This window comes from Macaca fascicularis, chromosome 20 (assembly GCF_037993035.2).
Source record: "Macaca fascicularis isolate 582-1 chromosome 20, T2T-MFA8v1.1".
NCBI lineage: Eukaryota > Metazoa > Chordata > Mammalia > Primates > Cercopithecidae > Macaca > Macaca fascicularis.
The window spans coordinates 22,595,667-22,619,593 of NC_088394.1; the positions used below are offsets into that span (position 1 = coordinate 22,595,667).

At 47.8% G+C, this 23,927-nt stretch overlaps 1 protein-coding gene across 5 annotated transcripts in view; it reads right to left on the minus strand.

Annotated features, from left to right (window-relative positions):
• Nucleotides 1-758: 758 nt before the first annotated feature.
• EARS2 (glutamyl-tRNA synthetase 2, mitochondrial) overlaps nt 759-23,927 on the minus strand; it is a 34,292-nt gene continuing 11,123 nt past the window's right edge. For 3 of the 5 annotated variants that reach the window (XM_065537593.2, XM_005591466.5, XM_074028153.1), the window contains 7 exons: nt 22,156-22,345; nt 12,248-12,720; nt 10,034-10,142; nt 7,131-7,284; nt 6,889-7,019; nt 2,973-3,108; nt 759-2,194 (listed from right to left, as the gene is read on the minus strand). In XM_065537593.2, coding sequence (XP_065393665.1) covers nt 2,111-2,194; nt 2,973-3,108; nt 6,889-7,019; nt 7,131-7,284; nt 10,034-10,142; nt 12,248-12,720; nt 22,156-22,345 — 1,277 coding nt within the window. In that variant the 3' untranslated portion in view covers nt 759-2,110. The remainder of the gene's footprint in view (nt 2,195-2,972; nt 3,109-6,888; nt 7,020-7,130; nt 7,285-10,033; nt 10,143-12,247; nt 12,721-22,155; nt 22,346-23,927) is intronic. The other 2 variants (XR_286870.5, XR_012429461.1) reach the window with 1 other exon arrangement.

The window sequence follows — 23,927 nt, forward strand, 5'->3', positions numbered from 1 at the left end:
ACTACCTATTACTGGCCAAGGAATGGTAGCAAGACCTCAGCTACCCCAACAGATACTCGCTCCTCAGAATCTGAACCTTGAGCAGAGTTATCCAAAACTGAGGGGAAAACACGGAGAAATTAACAACAGCAAAACGGTTGTAGTTCATGTGTTGCCACCAAAGAACTCAGACAAGAATGGCCATTAACTCCTGTAGCCAATTCCTGTCTATTCCAAGACCTGGTTTTTTGGCTTTTCCGTAGATGCTGTGGCTCTCTTATGGCCTCCAATAAACATAAGTGAGGCAGAGCTGGTTTCTATTGTTTGCAACCAACGAACTTAATGGATTCTGTATCAGAAAGAACTGGTATATTCTTTAAGCAAAGACTAGGACTCTATGGGGCTCAACAAACTCTGTAATCGCCTTTCCACTCCCCTGGACAAAATAAATATATTAATTGTCTACTGCTGGAGCGCAAATTATCCCCAAACCAAGTAGCTTTAAACAATAAGCATTCACTATCTCACAGTTCATGTGTGTCTGAAAATTCCAGGGCAGCTTCTCTGAGTTGTTCTGGCTCGGAGTCACAAACGAGATCAGCCAGGACTGCAGTCATGTGGCTGCTTGGCTGGAATTGGAGGACCGGATTCCAAGATGGCGCACTTCCATGGCTGTTGGTGGGAGGCTCGATCCCTTGTCATGTGGAGCACCCCATAAGGCTGCTTAAGTATTTTCATGACCTGGAAGCTGACTTCCCCCAAAGTAAGCAATCAAAGAGAACAAGACAGAAGGCATGATGTATTTCACGACTTACCCTCAGAAGCCAAACTCTCCATTTCTTCAATAGTGTAGTGGTTACACAAGTCAGGCCTATTCAATGGGGGAGGGAACCACACAAGGATGTGAATAGAAAAAGGCAGGGATGCTTGGGGGCCAACTTAGAGGCTGGCTACCATGCAGGGGAAGCCTAGAAGCCTTGTAGGGGTTTGTCTACCCCGCCACCATCCTCCTTTCACTTGCTACTCCTCTTCACTGAAGACCCCAAGAAGCATATCTCATTTCAGAAACCAGCAGAGATGATGACTTATAAGTCATGGAGGAAGGAAGAGGTGGATTTGAAGAGAAAGCCACAAAATAGGCAGGGTGGAGATCTCCAGTCCAAGGACCAGGTCTGGAAGACTGGAAAAACGGAACATACGACGTTTAGGGAAGGGAGACACAGGCTGCCCCAAGGCTCAAGAATAAAGGGTAGCATAAGACAAGAGCGCTTACCCTTGGCAGTGGAGTCACTTCTCCTTTTACAACCCCAAAGAAAGGCTGGCATCCAGTTCAGCCCTGCTTGTGTCACATATCCTTTACTGCTCTGAGTCCTTGGGGCCTGAGAACTGGGACCCATGAGTCCCACTGCCCAGCTTCTATAGGCTGAATTGTGTCCCTCTAAATTCTTACGTTGAGAAACCCCCAGCACCTCAGAATGAGACTTTACTTGGAGAATGAGCATTTAAAGAAGTGATTAAGTTAAAATGAGGCTGGTTAAAGTTAAAATCCAGTGCAACTGGTATTCTTAGAAGAGGAACGTTGGGCACATAATGAAACCAGAGATGTGTATGCATGGAGGGAAGACCACACAAGGACACAGTGAGAAGACAGCTGTCTGCAAGTCAAGAAAAGAGGCCTTCAGGAAAAACCAGGCCTGCCACCTTGATCTTGAACCTCTAGCCTCCGGAAATATAAGAAAATAAATCCCCGTTGTTTAAACCACCTGGTTCTGTGGCATTTTGTTATGGGGACCCCAGCAAACTGAAACCCAGGGCTTCTGCATTGTTCCGGGATGTTAGCTTTTCTATGAACTAACTCCGAACCTCTGCTGTGTAATGTGTGAGAAACCAGACCCAGAGAATGCCTTTCCAGAGTCAAGGAGGTTAGATGGGTTGGGCTTCCCCAGCCAGCTGACAAGGACGGGCCGGTGGTGGATCCATAAATGCACTTGTGCGCAGCCAGAAATTGTTTCCACTCTTAGTTCCTTCGGCAAACTTCCCAACAGGCCCCAGTCCTCCTTCTGGTCTCTGAAAGCTGTTTCTAAGCTCACAGGTTCTCAGGGCGATCTCCATTGCCCGACACATCCTCTCCCTAGCTGGAAACCACCTTCTGGATCCGTTCCCGCACTTCCTTTGGTCCCAAGGACAACATCATCTCAGCTACAGGAGGTCCTTGCTGAGAACAAAAAGAGCAAATATTGCCTTACTACCTTAAACTGCCTAAAGAACTGAAGCTTAGCCTCAGTCTGCAGAAATTATTCCCAGGCCAGCCCCCACACTGCTGCCTGTGTTCTGAGGATCCATGCTTGTGTTATTTCCCTGGACAAGGATGGGTCCTAGGAGCCTGTTTCTCCCCCAACCACAGCCTTTTTTTTTGAGATAGAGTCTCACTCTATCGCCCAGGCTGGAATACAATGATACGATCTTGGCTCACTGCAACCTCTGCCTCCCAGATTCAGGCAATTCTCGTGCCTCACCCTCCCAAGTAGCTGGGATTACAGGCACACCACCACACCCAGCTAATTTTTTGTAATTTTAGTAGAGACAAGGTTTCACCATGTTGCCCAGGCTGGTCTCAAACTCCTGACCTCAGATGATCCACCTGCCTAGGCCTCCCAAAGTGCTGGGATTACAGGTGTGAGCCACCATGCCTGGCCTGTTTTTCCCATATTAAGTAAGCTGTTGTTAGGTCTGTTATCCCCAATAAACTGCAAACCCCATGAAGGCAGAGATTATGAATGTGTGTTTCATTCTATACTGTATCCACTGTACCTAACACAATGCTTGCACATAGTAGGTACTCAATAGTGTCTGTTGATTGACTGAATGAGGGGAGTGATCATATTTCTTTCATCCTTGTACCTTGAACATTGAGCTCAGTGCCTGCCAGGAAACAAGTTCAAAGGATCAATGAGGGGCTCCAGGGAACAATCCAACCTGTGTCCCTGCCTCACCTGCTGTCCACTGAGGGCCACCCGGAGGAGTTTCATCACATTACTGTGCTTGGTGCCTTCCAGACCTTCTGATAGCTTCTTCAGTTCTCCACTCAGCATATCCTGAGTTAAGCTCATACCAGATCTTTCTAGAAGCCTAGAAGAAGAGGGCCAGTTTACAGGGTCTGCATGGGCCAATGGCAAGTGGGTGGGAGGAAGGGCTTCAGAAGGTTATTGATCAGCTACAGTACAAGCAGCACAACCAATGTTCAAGCCTGTTTTGAGGGAGATGAGGAAGATATTGACCACTTTCTCCCTTATCCAGGTCGGGAAGGAAAAACTACCAAGGGACCACACACAGAGAAGCCAGTGGTCACAATGCAGGGAGGTAAGAGGTGCCATAAGAGGCTTTACTCATTGCTACCTCTGTGTCATTCAATCTTTATGCCTCAGTTTTCTCATCTGTAAAGTGGGGAGAATAATAGTATCTGAGGCTGGCACAGTGGCTCACGCCTGTAATCCCAGCACTTTGGGAAGCTGAGGCGGGCAGATCACTTGAGGTCAGGAGTTCGAGACCAACCTGGCCAACATAGTAAAACCCCATTTCTACTAAAAATACAAAAATATTAGTCAAGGGTGGTGGTGGGCGCCTGTAGTCCCAGCTACTCAGGAGGCTGAGGCAGGAGAATTGCTTGAACCCAGGAGGAGGTTGCAGTGAGCCGAGATAGCACCATTGCACTCCAGCCTGGGCGACAGAGTGAGACTTTGTCTCAAAATAAAAAAAAAAATAAATAATAGTATCTGTCCTGCACAGGGATATCCTAGAGAGTTAAAAAGAGTTATAAAGCACCAAGTGCCTGAACACATGATAAATACTCAGAAATAGTACTTTTTTTTTTTTTTTTGAGATGGAGTCTCACTCTGTTGCCCAGGCTGGAGTGCAATGGCACGATTTCAGCTCACTGCAACTTCCACCTTCCGGGTTCAAGTGATTCTCCTGCCTTGGCCTCCTGAGTAGCTGGGATTACAGGCACATGCCACCCTGCCCGGCTTATTTTGTATTTTTAGTAGAGACAGCGTTTTACCATGTTGATCAGGCTGGTCTCAAACTCCTAACCTCAGGTGATCCACCCACCCTGGTCCCCCAAAGTGCTGGGATTATAGGCATGGGCCACCATGCCTGGCCAAGTATTACATTTTGTATTTGAATTTAAAAATTTAAGAAATTAGTTAAGTACATTCAAGAGCTTTGAGACATTACAAAATGATCTTAAAAGAAACAGGTCTGCTTGTAGGCACGACAAAAAAGAAACTTAGGAATAGATTTGACATAGAATGGATAATTTCTGGGAAATTATCTGAAATATAGCTTTAATATTGGTAGAGGGAGACTTCTTTGGAGACGTAGCCAAGAAGAGAAGAAATCAGAAGTCCCCACCCAGCTCCAGCAATGGTCCTGCCACCAACTTGCTATGGCTGTTCTTCCACAAATTGAAGCCTCTAGGATTCCAACGGGCCAGCAACCAACCCCCACATCCTGGCAGTCCAGCTGAGCAAGATGCTCTCCCCAAAAGCTTTAGTTTCAGGAGAAATTCTCCAATCAGTTAGAACTGGACTTGCAAAAATTTGCCCTGGCCCTGATTCTTAGTCAAGAGATGGGAATAGGCTGGGGATGAGTATATTTCACTGCAACTTCCCAGTTCCTCTCATTTTTCAAAAACATTAATTTTTTTTTTTTTTAAAGGGAAAGGATCTTGCTCTGTCACATAGGCTGGAATGCAGTAGTACGATCACAGCTCACTGCAGCCTCAAACTCCTGGGCTCAAACGATCCTCCCACCTCAGCCTCCTGAGCAGCTTGGACCACAGGCGCCCACCACCATACCTGGCTAATTTTATTTTTACTTTTTGTAGAGATGGGGTCAAGCTATGTTGCCGAGGCTGGTCTCAAACTCCTGGCTTCAAGTGATGCTCCCATTCACCCTCCCAGAATACTGGGATTACAGGCATGAGCCACAGCACCCAGCCTCTCCTCAGTTATTACTGGAGATTCCAAAGCGGAGACACTGAAGAGGAACTGAGGCTGGACATCTTCCTGGTGCAGATGATCTGTGATGGCAATTCTGACCCTGCCTGCTCAAACATGGTCCAGGCAACTGCATTCCAAAGTCAACTCAGTATGGACCACTACTGTCTCAGGGAACTGGGTTCACAAGTGATTTGAAGAAACAGCCTTTCAGTGCAGACAGATTTCCTTACTAACTGTCAGCACTGAAGCAGATGAGTTTCAATTTCAGACAAGGGTGATCATTCTTACTGCATCATCTCTATGTTCTGAGTGTTTGTGTTCCCCTAAATTCATATGTTGAAATTTTAACCCCCAAGGGGACAGTATTCAGAGGTGTGGGCTTTGGGAGGTGATCAGGTCATGTGGGCAGAGCCCTCATGCACAGATGAGTGCCTTTACAAAAGACACCCCAGAGAGGTCCCCCATCCCTCCACCACGTGAGGACACAGCAAAGGGCCAGAAAAGGGAAGGGCCCAGGAAGAAGGCCCTCACCAGACATCGAATCAGCAGCACCTTGACCCTGGACTTCTAGCCTCTAGACTGTGAGAAAGAAATGTCTGTTGTTGAAGCCGTCAGTCTATGTTATTTTGCTATAGCAACCCTACGGACTGAGACAATTATTAACTGGGTCACATGAGTACTGCTATTTACAAAATCCAGGAGATGAAATACTGAAGACATAAAATATAATGTGAGAAAAAAGCAGACACTCTCCCCAGTGGCACTGCAGGGAAGCAGGCTGCCGAGGAGCTGATGAAAGAATGACAGGCCCCAGGCTAGGAAAAATGGCAATTCCAGACTCGCTAGAGCTGGCCCAGAGCTTGGCATGGGAATAGAAGGGATTTCTAGTGATCTGGCAGCTCCTGAACATTTGGATATCAGCTTTCCTGACTCAAGAGGGAGTCCCAGAGCAAATCTGAAATCCAGCCTCATGGTGGAGAAAGGCAGTTATGACACTGAATCCTGGTGAATTAGAACTAATAGGCCCCGGCCAGGCACATGGCTCACGCCTGTAATCCTAGTACTCTGCGAGGCTGAGGCGTGAAGATCGCTTGAGCCTAGGAGTTTGAGACCAGCCTGGGCAACATGGCAAGACCTTGTCTCTACAAAAAGTAAAAAAATTAGCTGGGCGTGGTGACCTGTGCCTGTAGTCCCAGCTTCTCAAGAGGCTGAGGTGGGAGGATGAGCCCTGAGCCACTTCCTGCAGATTGCTACATAAGGAAGAAATATAATTCCACAGGGGACGTGTGCTGTCATTTCTTTTGTCCGGTAGAGAAACTTGCCCTCTAGTTACCTGATACAGAGCCTCTGCAGGAAAAGTGGTCAGCATCGGGGAGGAGGGGCAGAAGGGGAAAGGCAGAGAGAGAAAGCGAATCTTGGTAATGGAGTATTGACTCCTGCATTAAGCTGTGCCTCCAGCAGCCCTTCTTCTAGCATCTGCAGCTACATAAGCAATCATTCCCCTCTTGCCTAAGTCAGCTTTGGTTGCATTTGTAATTGAAAGTTATTACTGTTAACAGTAAGAATTAGCATCATCTCTCTCTTACCAAGAAGGAAAAGGAAGCTCAAATAGGTACAGTAACTTGGCCAAAGTGAAGCCGCCTGAGCAAGGTGACATAATCTGGTGAGTACATGGCAGAGCTGGGATGCAACCAGGTTGGTGCAAGCAGTGAACACAGGCCTATGTACAGGGAAAGCCCGGTCCTCCAGGTAAGCCCTCCCACCAATGAAAGCCAGTGAAGGGTCACGTTTTCACTGGCCATGAGGTTGTGCTGGGGGCCCAACAGCCTAACCTTGAAGGAAAGGGAGCCATGGGAGGGAGAGGGGGAAGGAAGGTGTGGAATCCTGAGCTCAGCCTGCGGTTACTCACCCCAGCACACGCTTGGCAATCACATCCACCTCCTCCGAGATGGCGTCCAGCTGTGCTCGACCCACCGAAGGGCGAGTCCACAGATAAGAGTACACTGGGGACACCAAGTCCTGCAGGCGGCAAATGTGACCCTGGGGAAGGAGGCAGTCATTGAATGCACTAGCGACAGGGCTCTGGAAGGGAGGAGGAATTGAAGCACCCAGTAGCCCCTCCCTCAGCCTCCCAGACCCCTGACACCACACCTGTCTCAGCAGGAGGATCCTCTCCATGTAGATTGGGTTGAGGACATCCCTATTTTGCAGTTGGCTCCCAAAGGCCTCCTCCACAAGGGCCTGCAGCTTCTCCACCAGCTGGCACCTCTGGCTCTCATTGTTCACCAGCCGCTGGAGGTGCAGCCTGCGGAAGAAATCAAGGGGCTGCCCTACTGTCAACACCCCAACCCACCCAAACCGTCTCTCCCCTGGGGAGAGGGTGAAGTTGGAAGAATGACATATCAGGTTCCATGAGCCCTCCCTTTCGCAAGCTAGAAGTAGAATTCTCTTTACATTTATAAAAAGAAAGGGATGTGACTAAGGTCACAAATAGCCTGAAAGTCCCAAGCAACTTGGAGACATGCTTTGTTTTTAGGGGTTTTGCTTTTGTTTTTGTTTGAGAGTCTTGCTCTGTTGCCCAGACTGGAGTGCAGTACCACAATCATGGCTCACTACAGCCTAGACCTCCGAGGCACAAGTGGTCTTCCCACCTCACCCTCCCAAGTAGCTGGGCCCACAGACACATATCACCATGCTCAGCTAATGTCTTAATTTTTTGTAGAGACAGGGTCTTGCCAGGTTGCCCAGGCTGGGCAACAAGCAATCCACCTAGCTTGGCCTCCCAAAGTGCCAGGATTACAGGTGTGGGCCACCATGCCCAGCCACGTTTTCAGTGTTTTCAAAATAGTAGCTGACATTTTATTTTTATTTATTTATTTTTGAGATGGAGCCTCACTGTGTTGCCCAGGCTGCAGTGCAGTGGTGCAATCTCCGCTCACTGCAACCTTGGCTTCCCAGGTCACCTGCCACTCAGCCCTACTGGACCTGGAGAAGCTTTTGGCCAGGTGCAGTGACTCGCTTAATCCCAGAACTTTGGGAGGCCGAGAAGGGAGGATCACTTGAGGCCAGGAGTTTGAGACCAACCTGGGCAACAATAGTGAGATGCCATCTCTACAAAAAAATATTAAAAATAATAAACTTAGCCTGGCATGGTGGTACACACCTGTAGACAGCTACTCCGGAGGCTGAGGGGGAAGGATCACTTCAGCCTGGGAGTTTGAGGCTGCAGTGAACTGAGATGTCACCATTGCACTCCAACCTGGGTGACAGGGCAAGACCCAGCCTCTAAAATATATAGAAAGTGGCATTTTTTTTTGAGACGGAGTTTTGCTCTTGTTGCCCAGGCTGCAGTGTAATGGTGCAATCTTGGCTCACTGCAACCTCCACCGTTCAAGTGATTCTCCTGTCTCAGCCTCCTGAGTAGCTGGGACTACAGGCACCCACCACCACATCGGGCTCTCTTTTTTTTTTTTTTTGTATTTTTTAGTAGAAATGGGGTTTCACCATGTTGGCCAGGCTGATCTTAAACTCCTCACCTCAGGTGATCCACCTGCCTCGGCCTCCCAAAGTGCTGGGATTACAGGTGTGAGCCACCACACTCAGCCTACATTCACTCTTGAATGCCCCATTCAAAAGATGCCCACTGTTTACTGTGTGAACTTTGGCTAGTTTCTTAACCTCTCTATGTCCTGGGTTCCTCATATGTAAAACAGGGCAAAATCATGCAACTGACCTCATCATAAGTCTGATGGAAGAAGTAAATAAACAGCCCTAAAATATCTGCAACTGATGTTAATTATCTGGGCTCATGCAAGTAAATGCACTGAGGATACTGTGTCCCCAAACCAGTGCTCTAGGCAAAGTATCAGTAAGACCCTCACCCCAGGTGCACACCTGGCTGATGGTCTTAACCACTAATAACTTTTCTTAATGACAGAATCTCACTTTGTTGCCCAGGCTGGAGTGCAGTGGTGTGATCCTGTCTCACTGCAACCTCTGCCTCCCAGGTTCAAGTGATCCTCCTGCCTCAGCCTCCCAAGTAGCTGGGACTACAAGCATGTGCCATGTCCAGCTAATTTTTGTATTTTTAGTAGAGATAGGGTTTCACCATGTTGGCCAGGCTGGTCTCGAACTCCTGACCTCAGGTGATCTGCCAACCTTGGCCTCCCAAAGTGCTGGAATTAAAGGTGTGAGCCACCACGCCTGGACAACACTAATACTCTTTGACTCAGACATGTTAACACTGATTTGAGTTGGAACGATATTTGGAGGTTTCCAAGTGAAGAGCTACTTGCAATATCAAATACATGAAATATAAAGTAGATGCCATGGGACAGTGCTCACTCACTGTGTTGGCTGGGTGAAAGGCTGATGGGGGGAGGTGAGTCTAAAATGAAGATACCCCTCTCCAGGCTTTGGTTCTTAACAGAGTCCACACAAGGGGTGGCTAGGAATACAACGCTAATGATAAATATATATGTACTGCCAGGCGCGGTGGCTCACGCCTGTAATTCCAGCACTTTGGGGGGCCAAGGCGGGTGGATCACCTGAGGTCAGGAGTTCGAGACCTGCCTGACTAACACGGTGAAACCCCTACTGAAAATACAAAAAAATCAGCCGGGTGTAGTGGTGGGCACCTATAATCCCAGCTACTTTGGAGGCTGAGGCAGGAGAATTGCTTGAATCCGGGAGGCAGAGGTTGCAGTGAGCTGAGATTGTGCCATTGCACTTCAGCCTGGGCAACAGAGTGAGACTCCGTCTCAAAAAAAAAAAAAAAAAATATATATATATATATATGTATATATGTATACCATTTACTGAGCACTATGTATGTGCCAGGGCTATACAACATACTTTCATAGAACAATCATATAAGATTGGTACTGTTATTAATCCCATTTTAGAGAAGAGGAAAGAGAGGCTCAAAAAGGTTAGGTGATTTAGCCGTGGTCACACAGAATTAGGTACCAGAGTCCATTATACCCTCTGTTGTAGGGACTGTCTTGAGCAAGAAAGCCCTTTCCCACCAGGGGATCTCCATGATCCCCACTTACCTATTGAATTCTGGGAGCTTCTCCAGGTCCAGCAGGGCTGAGTGACAGGTGACCCGGGTCAGGTTGAACTGCGTGATCAGTTCCGGCAGGGTCCTGCCCATTTGGTTCTCTGCAAAGAAGAGAGGCCCAGCCATTCAGCTTCCTCCCTCCCTTCTTCCTTCCACTTTATCTCTTTTTTTTTAAGAGACAGGATCTTGCTCTGCTGCTCAGGCTGGAGTGCAATGGTACAATCATAGCTCACTGTAACTTCAAACTCTCAGGCTTAAGCGATCCTCCAGCCTGTCTTCCAAGTAGCTGGAACTACAGGCACACACTGCCACATCCGACTAATTTTTAAATTTTTCTGTAGGGTCAGGCATGGTGGCTCACACCTATAATACCAGCATTTTGGGAGGCAGAGGTGGGCAGATCATGAGGTCAGGAGTTCGACACTAGCCTGGCTAACATGGTGAAACCCATCTCTACTAAAAATACAAAAATTAGCCAGGCGTAGTGTCGCACGCCTGTAATCCCAGCTACTCAAGAGGCTGAAGCAGGAAAATCACTTGAACCTGAGAGGCGGAAGTTGTAGTAAGCTAAGATTGTGCCATTGCACTCCAGCCTGGGCAACAGAGTAAGACTCCATCAAATAAATAAATAAATAAATAAGTAAATAAATTTTTCTGTAGAGACGGAGTTTCACTATATTGCCTGGGTTGGTCTCAAACTCCCAGGTTCAAATGATCTTCCTGCGTTGGCCTCCCAAAGTGCTGGGATTACAGGCATGAGCCACTGCGCTCGCCCTCCTTCTACTTTCAAACATAAGGGAGGCTGAGTAAGCAAGCCCTGGGCCCCCGATTCCACTTTGCCCAAAGGGATTTCACTTCTAGCTATTTATATATCTAGAGCCTGAATAGGTTTTCATTTTCAGAAAGGGTTCTGTCTTTAATGAAAAAAGGGTCTGAAAACAATCAGGCTAAACCCATTTCCATTACTCTCAAGACACGAGCTGCAGAACAGTACACTCATTGCCTGGCTATACCAGAGAGTCTGAGTCAACTGGGTTTGGTTGGGGTCTGGGCATATTTTACAAGCTTCCTAGTTGATTCCAAAGCACAGTCAAGAGTTAAGAACCAGGCCGGGTGCAATGGCTCAAGCACCAAGGCGGGCAGATCACCTGAGGTCAGGAGTTCGAGAACAGCCTGGACAATATGGTGAAACCTCATCTCTACTAAAAATACAAAAATCAGCCAGGTGTGGTGGCAGGTGCCTGTAATCCCAGCTACTCGGGAGGCTGAGGCAGGACAATCACTTGAACCCGGGGGGCGGAGGTTGCAGTGAGCCGAGATCGCACTATTGCACTCCAGCCTGGGGTACAAGAGCGAAACTCTGTTTCAAAAAAAAAAAAGTTAAGAACCATGGTGCTGGGAGCTGCTTCTTGTAAGCAACAGCTCAGTCCCACACAGTCAGCAGGCACCGTGATCAGGCATAGGCCTAAAGCACTATATCCCTCAATAGGTGCGTGACTTTGGCAAGTTACTCAGCTTCTCTGAGCTTCACAATCCTCTTATGAACAGTGGAGACATGTATCTACCCCTTAACAGTATGTTGTATTAAATGAAGTGAGACCAGCAGGCAGACTATTCTGGACACATTTTCAGAAATCCTTCAGGTCATCCTATCTGATGCTTGCTTCTTCAAGGTTTAGGTCTAAGTCTTGGACCATGGATAAGTGCTCAGCTTGAAATAAACTAGATTCATCTGGCAGTAAAATGAAGAAGGAAAAAAAGAAAGTAGATCCATATTAGTTCTAGTCATACTGTTAGCATACATGCTTGTAATAGTAGCAATAATTGTCATAATCATAGGGTCTGTCATTTTTTGTGCTTATTGTGTGACAGGTGCTGGGCTCGGTACCTTACACTCCTAAGCTCAGTGAATCCTAACCCTATGAAGTAGACACTTATCCCCATTTTCCAGATATGCAACTGAGGCTCAGAGACTATAAGCCCCTTGAGGGCAGGGATCATGTCTATCGTGCTCACTATTGTAGCCCCAGCACTTAATGCGGCGTCTGGCAAAATAAACATCTGTTGAATAAAAGAATAAACTTGTCCAAGGTCACCCGGCTGGTAGATGGCAAAGCTGGGACCAAAGAGCAGGACTATCTGAGCCAAAGCCCTGCTCCTCCTGGCCACACTCTCTGCTGCTGGGACCACTTAGGTGGACAGGTACCTGCAAAACCTGAGCCACAGTTGGTGATGATGTCCAACAAGGAATCGGGCAGGAAGCCTTCAGCAGCAAAGTGCTCCAGGAAAATGTCCCCTTGCCTCTTGGAGAGCTTGCTGCCATCCCTGTTGAGGAGCAGGGGCAGGTGGGCGAAGTGGGGTGGGTGCCAGCCCAGGGCCTGGTAGAGAAGCAGGTGCTTGGCAGTGGAGACGAGCCACTCGGAGCCTCGCAGCACGTGGCTGATGCCCATGTGGTGGTCGTCCACCACGCAGGCCAGGTGGTATGTGGGGAAGCCGTCGCTCTTCATGATGACTGGGTCTCCCTCCACGCTGGCCACATCATGCCTATTCCAGCCATACACCAGGTCCTCGAAGGCCGGCGCTGCCTGCTCCAGGCGGAAGCGGATCGCAGGCTTGGGGTCCTTGGCCAGCTTCTGGGCCACCTGCTCCTGGCTCATGTTCCGGCACCTATTGTCATACCTGATGGGGAGCAGAGCAGCGTGAGTACTGCTGATGGACAGGATGATGGACAAGAGTCCTACCTTTGTCATAGCTGTGTGACCTTAAGCAAGTCAGTTACTGCTGCAAGCTGCTTCCTCAGTCTAGAATGGGGATAATAATACAGTTGTGTGGAAAACTGAGATAACATGGTGTAGCAGACACGAATGTCTGCCTATCTACCAGCCATTCCATGCTTCTTCCTTGCTAACAAGAAAATAGCAAAATGCTTAGTCTGAGGGGTTGAATCCTGATTGGTATAGCCAATCTTGCGATCCTATTGCCCCATGCCAGTGACCAGGCAGGAATATAACCCCATCCTAGTCACTAGGATGTGAAGAAAAGCACGCCTTGGGGGTAACGAAGAATTAAGGTTCTGGGAAAGGTTTTTCTCTCCAAAGGACAAGGAGAGACAGCCACAGGAGGAAAATCCCTTCTTAAAATTTCCCACTACCCCACTTCTGTCCTCTTTGGATGTTGTCCTGTGAGGGGACCATGCTTAGACCTGCCGCAGCTACTTGCAATTGCGGGAGGGAAGGCAATGAAGGCAGAGAGAAGCCAAAATAGAGCCCTGGCATCCCTACACTGCTAGTCTCATCCTGGAGCCACCCACCTCCAGCCTTGTGCAGAATCAAAAGACAAACGTCTATGATTGATGTTCTGGCCACTCAAAGTGTGGTCTGTGGGTCCCTAGCATCAGCCTCCTGGGAGTCAGTCAGAAATGCAGGCTCTCAGGCTCCACCCCAGACCTACTGAGTCAGAATCCGCACATTAACTAGGTCCCCAGGTGATTCATCTGTGAGTTAAAGTATCGTTTGTCCCTTCTAACAGGGTATTCCGCTAACTACCCAAAAGCGTTCTGAGACACAGACGGAATGCTTGTAAGGTTAGTCTTTGACACAGCTAAGTGTTCAATCAATCAATAAATGGTGCATGGGACTAGATACCGTTGCTCATGTCTGTAATCCCAGTGTTTTGGGAGGTCATGGTACAAGGACAGCCTGACCTCTAGAGTTTAAGACCAGCCTGGGTAACATAGCAAAATCCTGTCTCTTATTTAAAAATTTAAAATACCAGCCTGGGCAACATAGTGAGACTCTGTCTCTACAAAACAAAATGAAACAAAATCAGCCAAGCATGGTGGTGCATTCCTGTAGTCCAAGATCCGTGGGAGACCAAAGTAGAAGAATCACTGGGGCCGGGCGCGGTGGCTCAAGCCTGTAATCCCAGCACTTTGGGAGGCCGAGACGGGAGGATCACGAGGTCAGAAGATCGAGACCATCCTGGCTAACATGATGAAACCCCGTCTCTACTAAAAAATACAAAAAAACTAGCCGGGCGAGGTGGCAGGCGCCTATAGTCCCACCTACTCGGGAGGCTGAGGCAGGAGAATGGCGTAAACCCGGGAGGTGGAGCTTGCAGTGAGCTGAGATCCGGCCACTGCACTCCAGCCTGGGCGACAGAGCAAGACTCCGTCTCCAAAAAAAAAAAAAAAAAAAAAAAAATCACTGGAGCCCAGGAGGTTGAGGCCACAGTAAACTATGATGGCGCCACTGCTCTCTAGCCTGGGTGACACGGTGAGACCCTATCTCAAAAAAAAAAGTTGGTCTTTTTTTTTTTTTGAGATGGAGTCTCACTCTGTCTCCCAGGCTGGAGTGCAGTGGCGTGACCTCGGCTCACCACAACCTCCGCCTCCCGGGTTCAAGCAATTCTCCTGTCTCAGCCTCAGTACTCTGTACTCAGTACTCTGTCTCAGGGTAGCTAGGATTACAGGTGCCTGTGACCACGCCCGGCTAAGTTTTGTATTTTTAGTAGAAATGGGTTTCACCATGTTGGTAAGGCTGGTCTCGAACTTCTGACCTGGTGAACTGCCTACCTTGGCCTCTCAAAGTGCTGGGATCACAGGCGTGAGCCACTGTAACCAGCCAAAAAAAAGTTTTTAAAAATGAGTCAGTTGCACATGAGTGAACAGGAGGGTGTTCAGCTGCAGGAGCAGGGCAGCGCAATGTCTAAATCAAAGGAATTTGCTTCTTCAAGCTCTTCTGGCAGCAATTCTGACAGTGAGGTTGACAAAAAGTTAAAGAAGAAGGCTGGGCGCGGTGGCTCAAGCCTGTAATCCCAGCACTTTGGGAGGCTGAGACGGGCGGATCATGAGGTCAGGAGATCAAGATCATCCTGGCTAACCCGGTGAAACCCCGTCTCTACTAAAAAATACAAAAAAAAACTAGCCGGGCGAGGTGGCGGGCGCCTGTAGTCCCAGCTACACAGGAGGCTGAGGCAGGAGAATGGCGTGAACCCGGGAGGTGGAGCTTGCAGTGAGCTGAGATCCGGCCACTGCACTCCAGCCCGGGCAACAGAGCGAGACTCCCTCTCAAAAAAAAAAAAAAAAAAAGGAAGAAAAAGCAAGTTGCTTCAGAAAAACTTGTAATGGAACAAAAGACTGGCAAAACTTCGGGAGCTCTGTCATCTTCCAAACAGAGCAGCGGCAGCAGAAATAATGTTTTTTTAAAATTTCATATAGAGATGGCGTTTCACCATGTTGCCCAGTCTGGTCTCGAACTCCTGGTCTCAAGTGATCCACCCTCCTCGGTCTCCCAAAGTGCTGCGATTAGATTACAGGCCACTGTGCCCGGCTGATAACATGTTTCAGATTGGGAAAATGAAGTACCTTAGTGTTTGGGATGTTAAAGGGGAAGTGCTAATTGATGATATTAGAGATTATTGGATGGATCTCAAAGGTTAAATAAAACCAAGAAGAAAAGGTATTTCTTTTTTTTTTTTTTTTTTGAGACGGAGTCTCGCTCTGTCACCCAGGCTGGAGTGCTGTGGCCGGATCTCAGCTCACTGCAAGCTCCGCCTCCCGGGTTCCCGCCATTCTCCTGCCTCAGCCTCCCGAGTAGCTGGGACTGCAGGCGCCCGCCACTTCGCCCGGCTAGTTTTTTGTATTTTTTAGTAGAGACGGGGTTTCACCATGTTAGCCAGGATGGTCTCGATCTCCTGACCTCATGATCCTCCCGTCTCGGCCTCCCAAAGTGCTGGGATTACAGGCTTGAGCCACCGCACCCGGCCGAAAAGGTATTTCTTTAAATCCAGAGCAAAGGGGCCAGCTGAAGAAACATTCATTCACTCATTCATTCATTCATTCATTCATTCATTCATTCATTCATTTATTGAGACAGCAGACAAGGTTTCACTCCCTTTGATCAGGCTTGAATGCAGCGGTGCAATCGTGGCTCACTGCAGTCTTGACTTCCTGGGTTCAGGTGATTCTCCCATCTCAGCCTCCTGAGCAGCTGGGACTACAGGTATGCATGACTATACCCAGCTAATTTTTTGTATTTTTAATAGAGACAGGGTTTATTTCTTTTCTTTTATTTTTTCTTTCTTTTTTTTTTGAGTCAGGGTCTCACTCTGTCACCTAGGCTGGAGTACAGTAGTGTGATCACAGCTCACTGCAGCCTAGACCTTCCCAAGGGTAAAGTGATTCTCCCACCTCAGCCTCCCACGTAGCTGGGACTACAGGCATGCATCACCATGCCTGGCTAATTTTTGTATTTTTTATAGTAGAAATGGGGGCTCACCATGTTGCAAAGGCTGAGTTTGAATTCCTGGGCTCAAGCAAGCCACCCGCTTTGGCAGCCACCGTGCCTTCCTGGAACAGATATTCTACATCGATACATTGATGATGCAGTAAGAAAACTATGAAGTCTGAGCCATATAAAACCTATACTGTCCTAGTTGGGTTTTTTTGAGTTTGTTTTTGAGATGGAGTCTCACTCTGTCACCCAGGCTGGAGTGCAGCGGCGTGATCTTGGCTCACTGTAGCCTCTGCCTCCCAGGCTCCCAAGTAGCTGGGATTACAGGTGCACCCCACCATGCCAGGCTAATTTCAGTAGAGATGGGGTTTCACCATGTTGGCCAGGCTGGTCTCGAACTCCTGACCTCAGGTGATCTGCCTACCTCAGCCTCGCTAAGTGCTGGAATTACAGGCATGAGCCACTGTGCCTGGCTTCTAGTTGTTTTAATCTGTCTTTTTACACTGACTTTTGTTTTCTAAATGCTGTTCTCCAAGCTGTCGTGTTTGGATTACAGAACAACTTGTAAGATGAATACTTGTTTTAAATGTGCATTATTAAATATGTTCTGTCCAAGTGTAGTGGCTCACTCCTGTAATCCCAGCATTTTGGGAGGACAAGGGGCAGGAGAACTGCTTGAGTCCAGGAGTTCAAAACCAGCCTGGGTAATGAGACCTTGTCTCTACTAGAAATTAAAAAAAAAAAAAAAAAAAAAGAATTAGCCGGGCATGGTGGGTACATGTGTGGTTCCACCTACTTGGGAGGCTGAAGCAGGAGGATCCCTTGAGCCCAGAAAGTCAAGGCTGTGGTGAGTCATGATTGCATCGCTCTAGTCTGGGTGACAGAGCAAGACCCTGTCTGAAAACAAAAGTTTTCAGGGACGCTGTCAACTTTATTAAGGAGGATTGCTTTGTACCTACCACCTAGTGTAAAATAAAATCAAGTAATATAATCTCAACAGTTGTGGCCCTTTTTTTTTTTTTTTTTTTGAGACAGGGTCTCATTCTGTCTCCCAGGCTAGAGTGCCGTGGCACAATCTCAGCTCATGGCAACCTCCAACTCCCTGGTTCAGGAGATTCTCCTGCCTCAGTCTCCTAAGTAGCTGAGATTACAGGCACACACCACCATACCCAGCTAATTTTTGTACTTTAATATAGATGGGGTTTCACCATGTTGCCCAGGCTGGAGTTGTGATCTTTTTTTGATCCTAAGAGCTGGTACTGTTTAAGGCCCAAAGTAATAGTTTTTACAGATCTTTTAGTTTCAACTAAGCTTTTACGATAAAAAGGATTTGTATTGCACTGAGTTTTCACAAACTTTTGGTTTGTGAAATCCATACTGGATCTGTTCTTTTCCAACCAAATGTCTAGGCTTATTTGACTTTTCCACCCCAATGACATTTCACTCTCTTTATTAAACATTAGCAGATATACTTTGATAACCAACACAGCTTGTATGAACACTGAGCAAGTGTCCATCATTATTACCTTACTGTTTAGTCTGCAAAAAATAACGACTTAGATGAGCTGTCTGATTTGCTTTCACTTATTAAACACGTTCACCATGAGATGATGTGTATAACATCAGATACTGTTAAACGAAACTAGGATTTAATACAAATCCTGAAAGTTTGAAATAAATAAATAAATAAATAAATAAATAAATAAATGGCTGCATGGATTCCACAACAGGGCATGACCATAACTTAAAAAAAATAATAATAATCTGTTGGCCAGGCATGGTGGCTCATGCCTATAATCCCAGCACTTTAGGAAGCTGAGGTGGGAAAATCGCTTAAGTTTCATACCAGCCTGGGCAAAATAGGGCAATTCCATCTCTACAAAAATTTAAAAACTAGCTGTGTGCCAGCCAGGCATGATGGCTCACACCTATAATCCCAGCACTTTGGGAGGCTGAGGTGGGTGGATCTCCTGTACTCAGGAGTTTGAGACCAGCCTAGGCAACATGGAGAAACCCTGCCTCTACCAAAAATACAAAAAAAAAAATTGCTGGGCATGGCAGCATACACCTGTGGTTCCAGCTGTTTGGGAGGCTGAGATGGGAGGACTGCTTGAGCCCAGGAGGCAGAGGTTGCCTTGAGCCGAGATCACATTGCTGCACTCCAATCTGAGGGACAGAGTGAGACCCCATCTCAAAACAAAACTAAAAAAAACAAAACACTAGCTCTGAGTGGTGGTACGTGGCTGTGGTCACAGCTACTTGGGAGGCTGAGGTTGTAGGATTGCTTGAACCCAGGAGATTCAAGGCTGCAATGAGCTGTGATCATGCTGCTGTACTCCAGCCTGGGTCACAGAATGAGATGGGGAAAAAAAAATCTTCGGTCAATAAATAGATTGTTTATAATAAAAAGGCAATGTCACCGTAAATGTCATGACCTTGGCCAAATAGCTGAGCCCTTGACCAAATAGTTCACTGGCACTGCAATGTAAATGTGATGATGCTATTGTGGATGGGAGTATAAACAAGCAAAGGGCCAGCCACTTGGCAATATCCATCAAAGCTACAACTCGACCCAGGAATTCCACCTCTAGGATGGTATTCAGCAAACACACTGCACAAGTGCAAAATGACATATGTCAACATTAGTAATCACAGCTCTCTTCTTTTATAACCAAATATTAGAAATAACATAAAGGTTTGGGCCGGATGCTGTGGCTCACTCCTGTAATCCTAGCACTCTGGGAGGCTGAGGCAGGTAGATTGCCTGAGCTCAAGAGTTAGAGACCAGCCTGGGCAACACGGTGAAACCCTGTCTCTACTAAATACAAAAGAAAATTAAATTAGCCAAGTGTGGCAGCGTGCACCTCTAGTCCCAGCTCCTCAGGAGGCTGAGACAGGAGAATTGCTTAAATCCAGGAGGTGGAGGTTGCAGTGAGCCAAGATCACACCACTGCACTCCAGCCTGGGCAACAGAGCAAGAATCCTTCTCCAAAAAAAAAAATAATAACATAAAGATTTGTTAAGGCCGGGCGTAGTAGCTCATGCCTGTAATCCCAGCACTTTGGGAGGCCACTTGAAGATCACTTGGGCAGATCACCAGAGGTCAGGAGTTTGAGACCAGCCTGACCAACATGGTAAAACTTCGTCTCTACTAAAAAAATACAAACATTAGCCGGGTGTAGTGGCGGGCGCCTGTAATCCCAGCTACTCGGGAAGCTGAGGCCAGAGAATCACTTGAACCCGGGAGACGGAGATTGCAGTGAGCCAAGATCGTGCCATTGCACTCCAGCCTGGGGAATAGAGCAAGGGAAAGGGAAAGGAAGGGGGGGGAGGGGAAGGGGGAGGGGAAAGGAATGAAATGAAATAAATTAAAAATAAAGGTTAAGATGAAACTGATTAAGTAAATGAAGTTATATCCATAAACGGAATATTATGCATTATTATGGACTGATATCTGATCCTCAAGATAGTAAGTGGACATGGTAAATTGCCCCACATAGCATGTACATAGTACATTGTGTGCTACCATGTGAATAAGGAAAAAGAGAAAATATACGCCCTTATTGGTATATGTACTGAATGTCTCTGGAGGAGACATAACAAAATTTTAACATTGGTTGTCTCTGCAGAACTGAGTGGCCGCAGTCAAGACTGGAAGAGAGTTCTTTCAATATATGTCTTTATGGACCTTTTTTTTTTTTTTGAGACAGCTTCCCTCTGTCACCCAGGCTGCAGTACAATGGCACAATCTCAGCTCACTGCAACCTCCACCTTCTGGGTTCATGTGATTCTAGTACCTCAACCTCCAAGGTAGCTAGGATTACAGGCATGCACCACGAAGCTCAGCTAATTTTTTTCTGAGACGGAGTCTCGCTCTGTCACCTAGGCTGGAGTGCAATGGCACGATCTCGGCTCACTGCAACCTTCACTCTCCAGGTTCAAGCTATTATCCTGCCTCAGCCTCCCAAGTAGCTGGGATTACAGGCACCCGCCATCATGCCCAGCTAATTTTTGTATTTTTGTAGAGATGGGGTTTCACCATATTGGCCAGGCTGGTCTTGAACTCCTGACCTCAGGTGATCTGCCCACCTCAGCCTCCCAATGTACTGGGATTACAGGCGTGAGCTATCACTCCAGGCCTAATTTTTGTATTTTTAGTAGAGATGGGGTTTCACCACGTTGGCCAGGCTGGTCTCGAACTCCTGACCTCAAATGATCTGCCTGCCTCCGCCTCCCAAAGTGCTGGGATTACAGGCGTGAGCCACCACACCCGGCCCTTTGTGGACCTTTTGTTTTTCTTTTATTTTTTTTGTGGGGACAGAGTCTTGCTCTGTCACCCAGGCTGGAGTGCAGTGGTGCAATCTCAGCTCACTGCAACCTCCACCTGGGTTCAAATGATTCTCCTGCCTCAGCCTCTTGAGCAGCTGGGACTACAGGCATACCAACATGCCCAGCTAATTTTTGTATTTTTAGTAGAGATGGGGTTTCATTACATTGGCCAGGCTGATCCTGAACTCCTGACCTCATGATCCACCCACCTCAGCCTCCCAAAGTGCTGGGATTACAGGCGTGAGCCACCATGTCTGCCCTGTGGACCTTTTAAATATAGAACATTTTGCCCATTCAAAATAACAAGTAATTAAAATTACTTTACACATTACATTCTGAGACCCAATGTGTCAGGCAGCTTCTAACATGGCCCCCAGTCATTCTCGCCTTCTGGTGTTTCTGTCCTTGTGTAGTCCCCTCCCCTTGTGTGTGGGCTGGGCCTAGTGACTTCTGTCTAATGAACAAAAATAATGCCAAGTATGTCTAATCTGAAATGCTACAATGGTCCAGGTACAGTGGTTCATGCCTACAATCCCAGCACTTTGGGAGGCTGAGGTGGGAAGACTGCTTGAGTTCAGGAGTTTGAGAACAGCCTGGGCAACATGACAAAATCCCATCTCTATTAAAAACACAAAAATGAGCCAGTTGTGGCGGCACGCGACTGTAGTCCCAGCTACACAGGAGGCTGAGGCAGAATTGCTTGAAGCTGGGAGGCAGAGGTTGCAGTAAGCCAAGATGGCACCACTGCACTCCAGCCTGGGCAACAGAGTGAGACTCTGTCTCAAAAAAAAAAAAAAAAAAAGGCCACAACTGATCCGATATTTGAAATCTTTTGAGTGCTGACATGATGCCATAAGTAGAAAATTGACCACCCAAACACATGTGACAGGCTACAGTCAAAATAGTCAAAACTTTGTTTCATGCACAAAATTATTTAAAATATTGCCTAAAATCACCTTCAGCCTGTGTATAAGGTACATGAAACATAAAAGAATCTCATGTTTAGACTTGGGTCCCATCCCCAAGGTATCTCATATCTATGCAGATATCTCAATATGCAAAAAATCCAAAATCCAAAACACTTCTGGTCCCAGGCATTCCAGATAAGGAATACACAGCCTCTAAAAGTGGTGAGCTTTTACCACAACTAGGTGGACTCCAGCTTGTACCTGCTCACTCTCTCCTTGGCTGGCTTTGAGGAATGCTGGCTGCCATGCTGTGAGCTGCCCTATGGAGAGGCCCACACGGCAAAGAACTGATGTCTCCAGGCAACAGCTAGCGAGGACCTGAGGCTGGCCAATAGCCTTGTGAGAGGAGACGGAAGTAGATCCTCCCCAAGCTAAGCCTTAAGAGAACCCCAGGACTGGCTAGGACCTGTAGTTGCCTGTGGCTTTGAGAATCCCTGAGCCAAAGGAACTGGTGAGGCCACACTCAGATGCCTGACCCAAAGAAACTGAGAGATAATACACATTTAAGGAAATTTCTTATGCAGCACCAGGTAACAAACACACCCAATGTCGGTGAGGCATATGCAACAAGTTGGGGTTCTTACCGGGGCATCTGGTGGTTCCGCAAGGCCTCCTTCTTCAGGAGCTCCAGTCGCTGGGGTGAGCAGAAACAGGGATAAGCAGCTCCGGTCTTCAGCAGCGCCTCTGTGGCCTGGGTGTACAGTTCCAATCGCTGAGATTGCTGATAGGGCCCAGCAGGACCACCCCGGCGGGGACTCTCATCAGGGGGGATGCCTGGAACACAGGCCATAATGACAGCTAAGGTGCACACAGCACTTGTTCCCAGGCATTGCTCTAAGTGCTTTATGCATATATTAAAGCTTTAATCCTTATAACAATCCATAAGGTTGGCATGAGTACAATGTCCCCCCCGACTTTTCTATTTGAGGCAGAGTTTCACTCTTGTTGCTCAGGCTAGAGTGCAGTGGCGTGATCTCAGCTCACGGCAACCTCCGCCTCCTGGGTTCAAGCAATTCTCCTAACTCAGCCTCCTGAGTAGCTGGGACTACAGGCATGTGCCACCATGCCTGGCTAATTTTTGTATTTTTAATAGAGATGGAGTTTCTCCATGTTGGTCAGGCTGGTCTTGAACTCCCGACCTCAGGTGATCCGCCCACCTCGGCCTCCCAAAGTGCTGGGATTACAGGTGAGCCACCGCTCCCAGCCCTACCCCCCCGCCGACCCCCCTTCTTTTTGAGGCAGAGTCTCGCTCTGTTGCCCAGACTGGAGTGCAGTGGTGCAATCTTGGCTCACATGAACCTCCACCTCCCAAGTTCAAGCAAATCTCCTGCCTTAGCCACCAGAATAGCTGGGATTACAAGCATGTGCCACCTCACCCAGCTAATTTTTGTATTTTTAGCAGAGACAGGGTTTCACCACATTGGCCAGGCTGGTCTTGAACTCCCGACCTCAGGTGATCCACCCACCTCAGCCTCTCGAAGTGCTCGGATTATAGGTGTGAGCCACTGCACCCGGCCCAATGTCCCTTTTGGAGATGAAAAGTTAAAACACAGAGGTAAAGCACTGAAAGTTGCATGGGCTCGTGGACTAAGGAGCAAACAGAGGTGTAGGGCTCCGAAGTCCACACCCCCAATTGTATGTCCTCTCAATCCATTGCTTCCCTGGAGAGGGAGAAACAAGCCCAGGCCTGGGAACAGCTGACTTAGGAGAAAAAAATTGTGGTTCAGAGAACAGCCCATCAGGCCCTGGTTGGACTCCTGGTTCTGCCACTTAGTAGTTGTGACAAGGGATCCCAAGGTGCTACCAATGTGTGAGTACCAGGGTGCTGAGTGCCATAAAAGACATTTTGGCTGGGTGCGGTGGTTCACGCCTGTAATCCCATCACTTCGGGAGGCCGAGGCAGGCGGATCACGAGGTCAGGAGATCGAGACCATCCTGCCTAACACGGTGAAACCCCGTCTCTACTAAAAATACAAAAAATTAGCCAGGCGTGGTGGTGGGCATCTGTAGTCCCAGCTACTTGGGAGGCTGAGGCAGGAGAATGGCGTGAAGCCGGGAGGCGGAGCTTGCAGTGAGCCGAGATTGCGCCACTGCACTCCAGCCTGGGTGACAGAGCAAGACTCTGTCTCAGGAAAAAAAAAAAAAAAAAAAAAAAAAGACACTTTTCCCTGAAGCCTCAAACCCACCCTAGCAGGTAGGTGCAGTTATTTCCCCATTCTGTAAGGAGGACACTGAGGCACAGAGGTGCTTTGTCACCTGGCCGAGTAGAAGGGGCACGATCAGCTTCAAACCCAGACTAATGGGCACCGGAGCCAACACTCAACCACTCATCACACTGCTGTTTGTGGTACTTAGC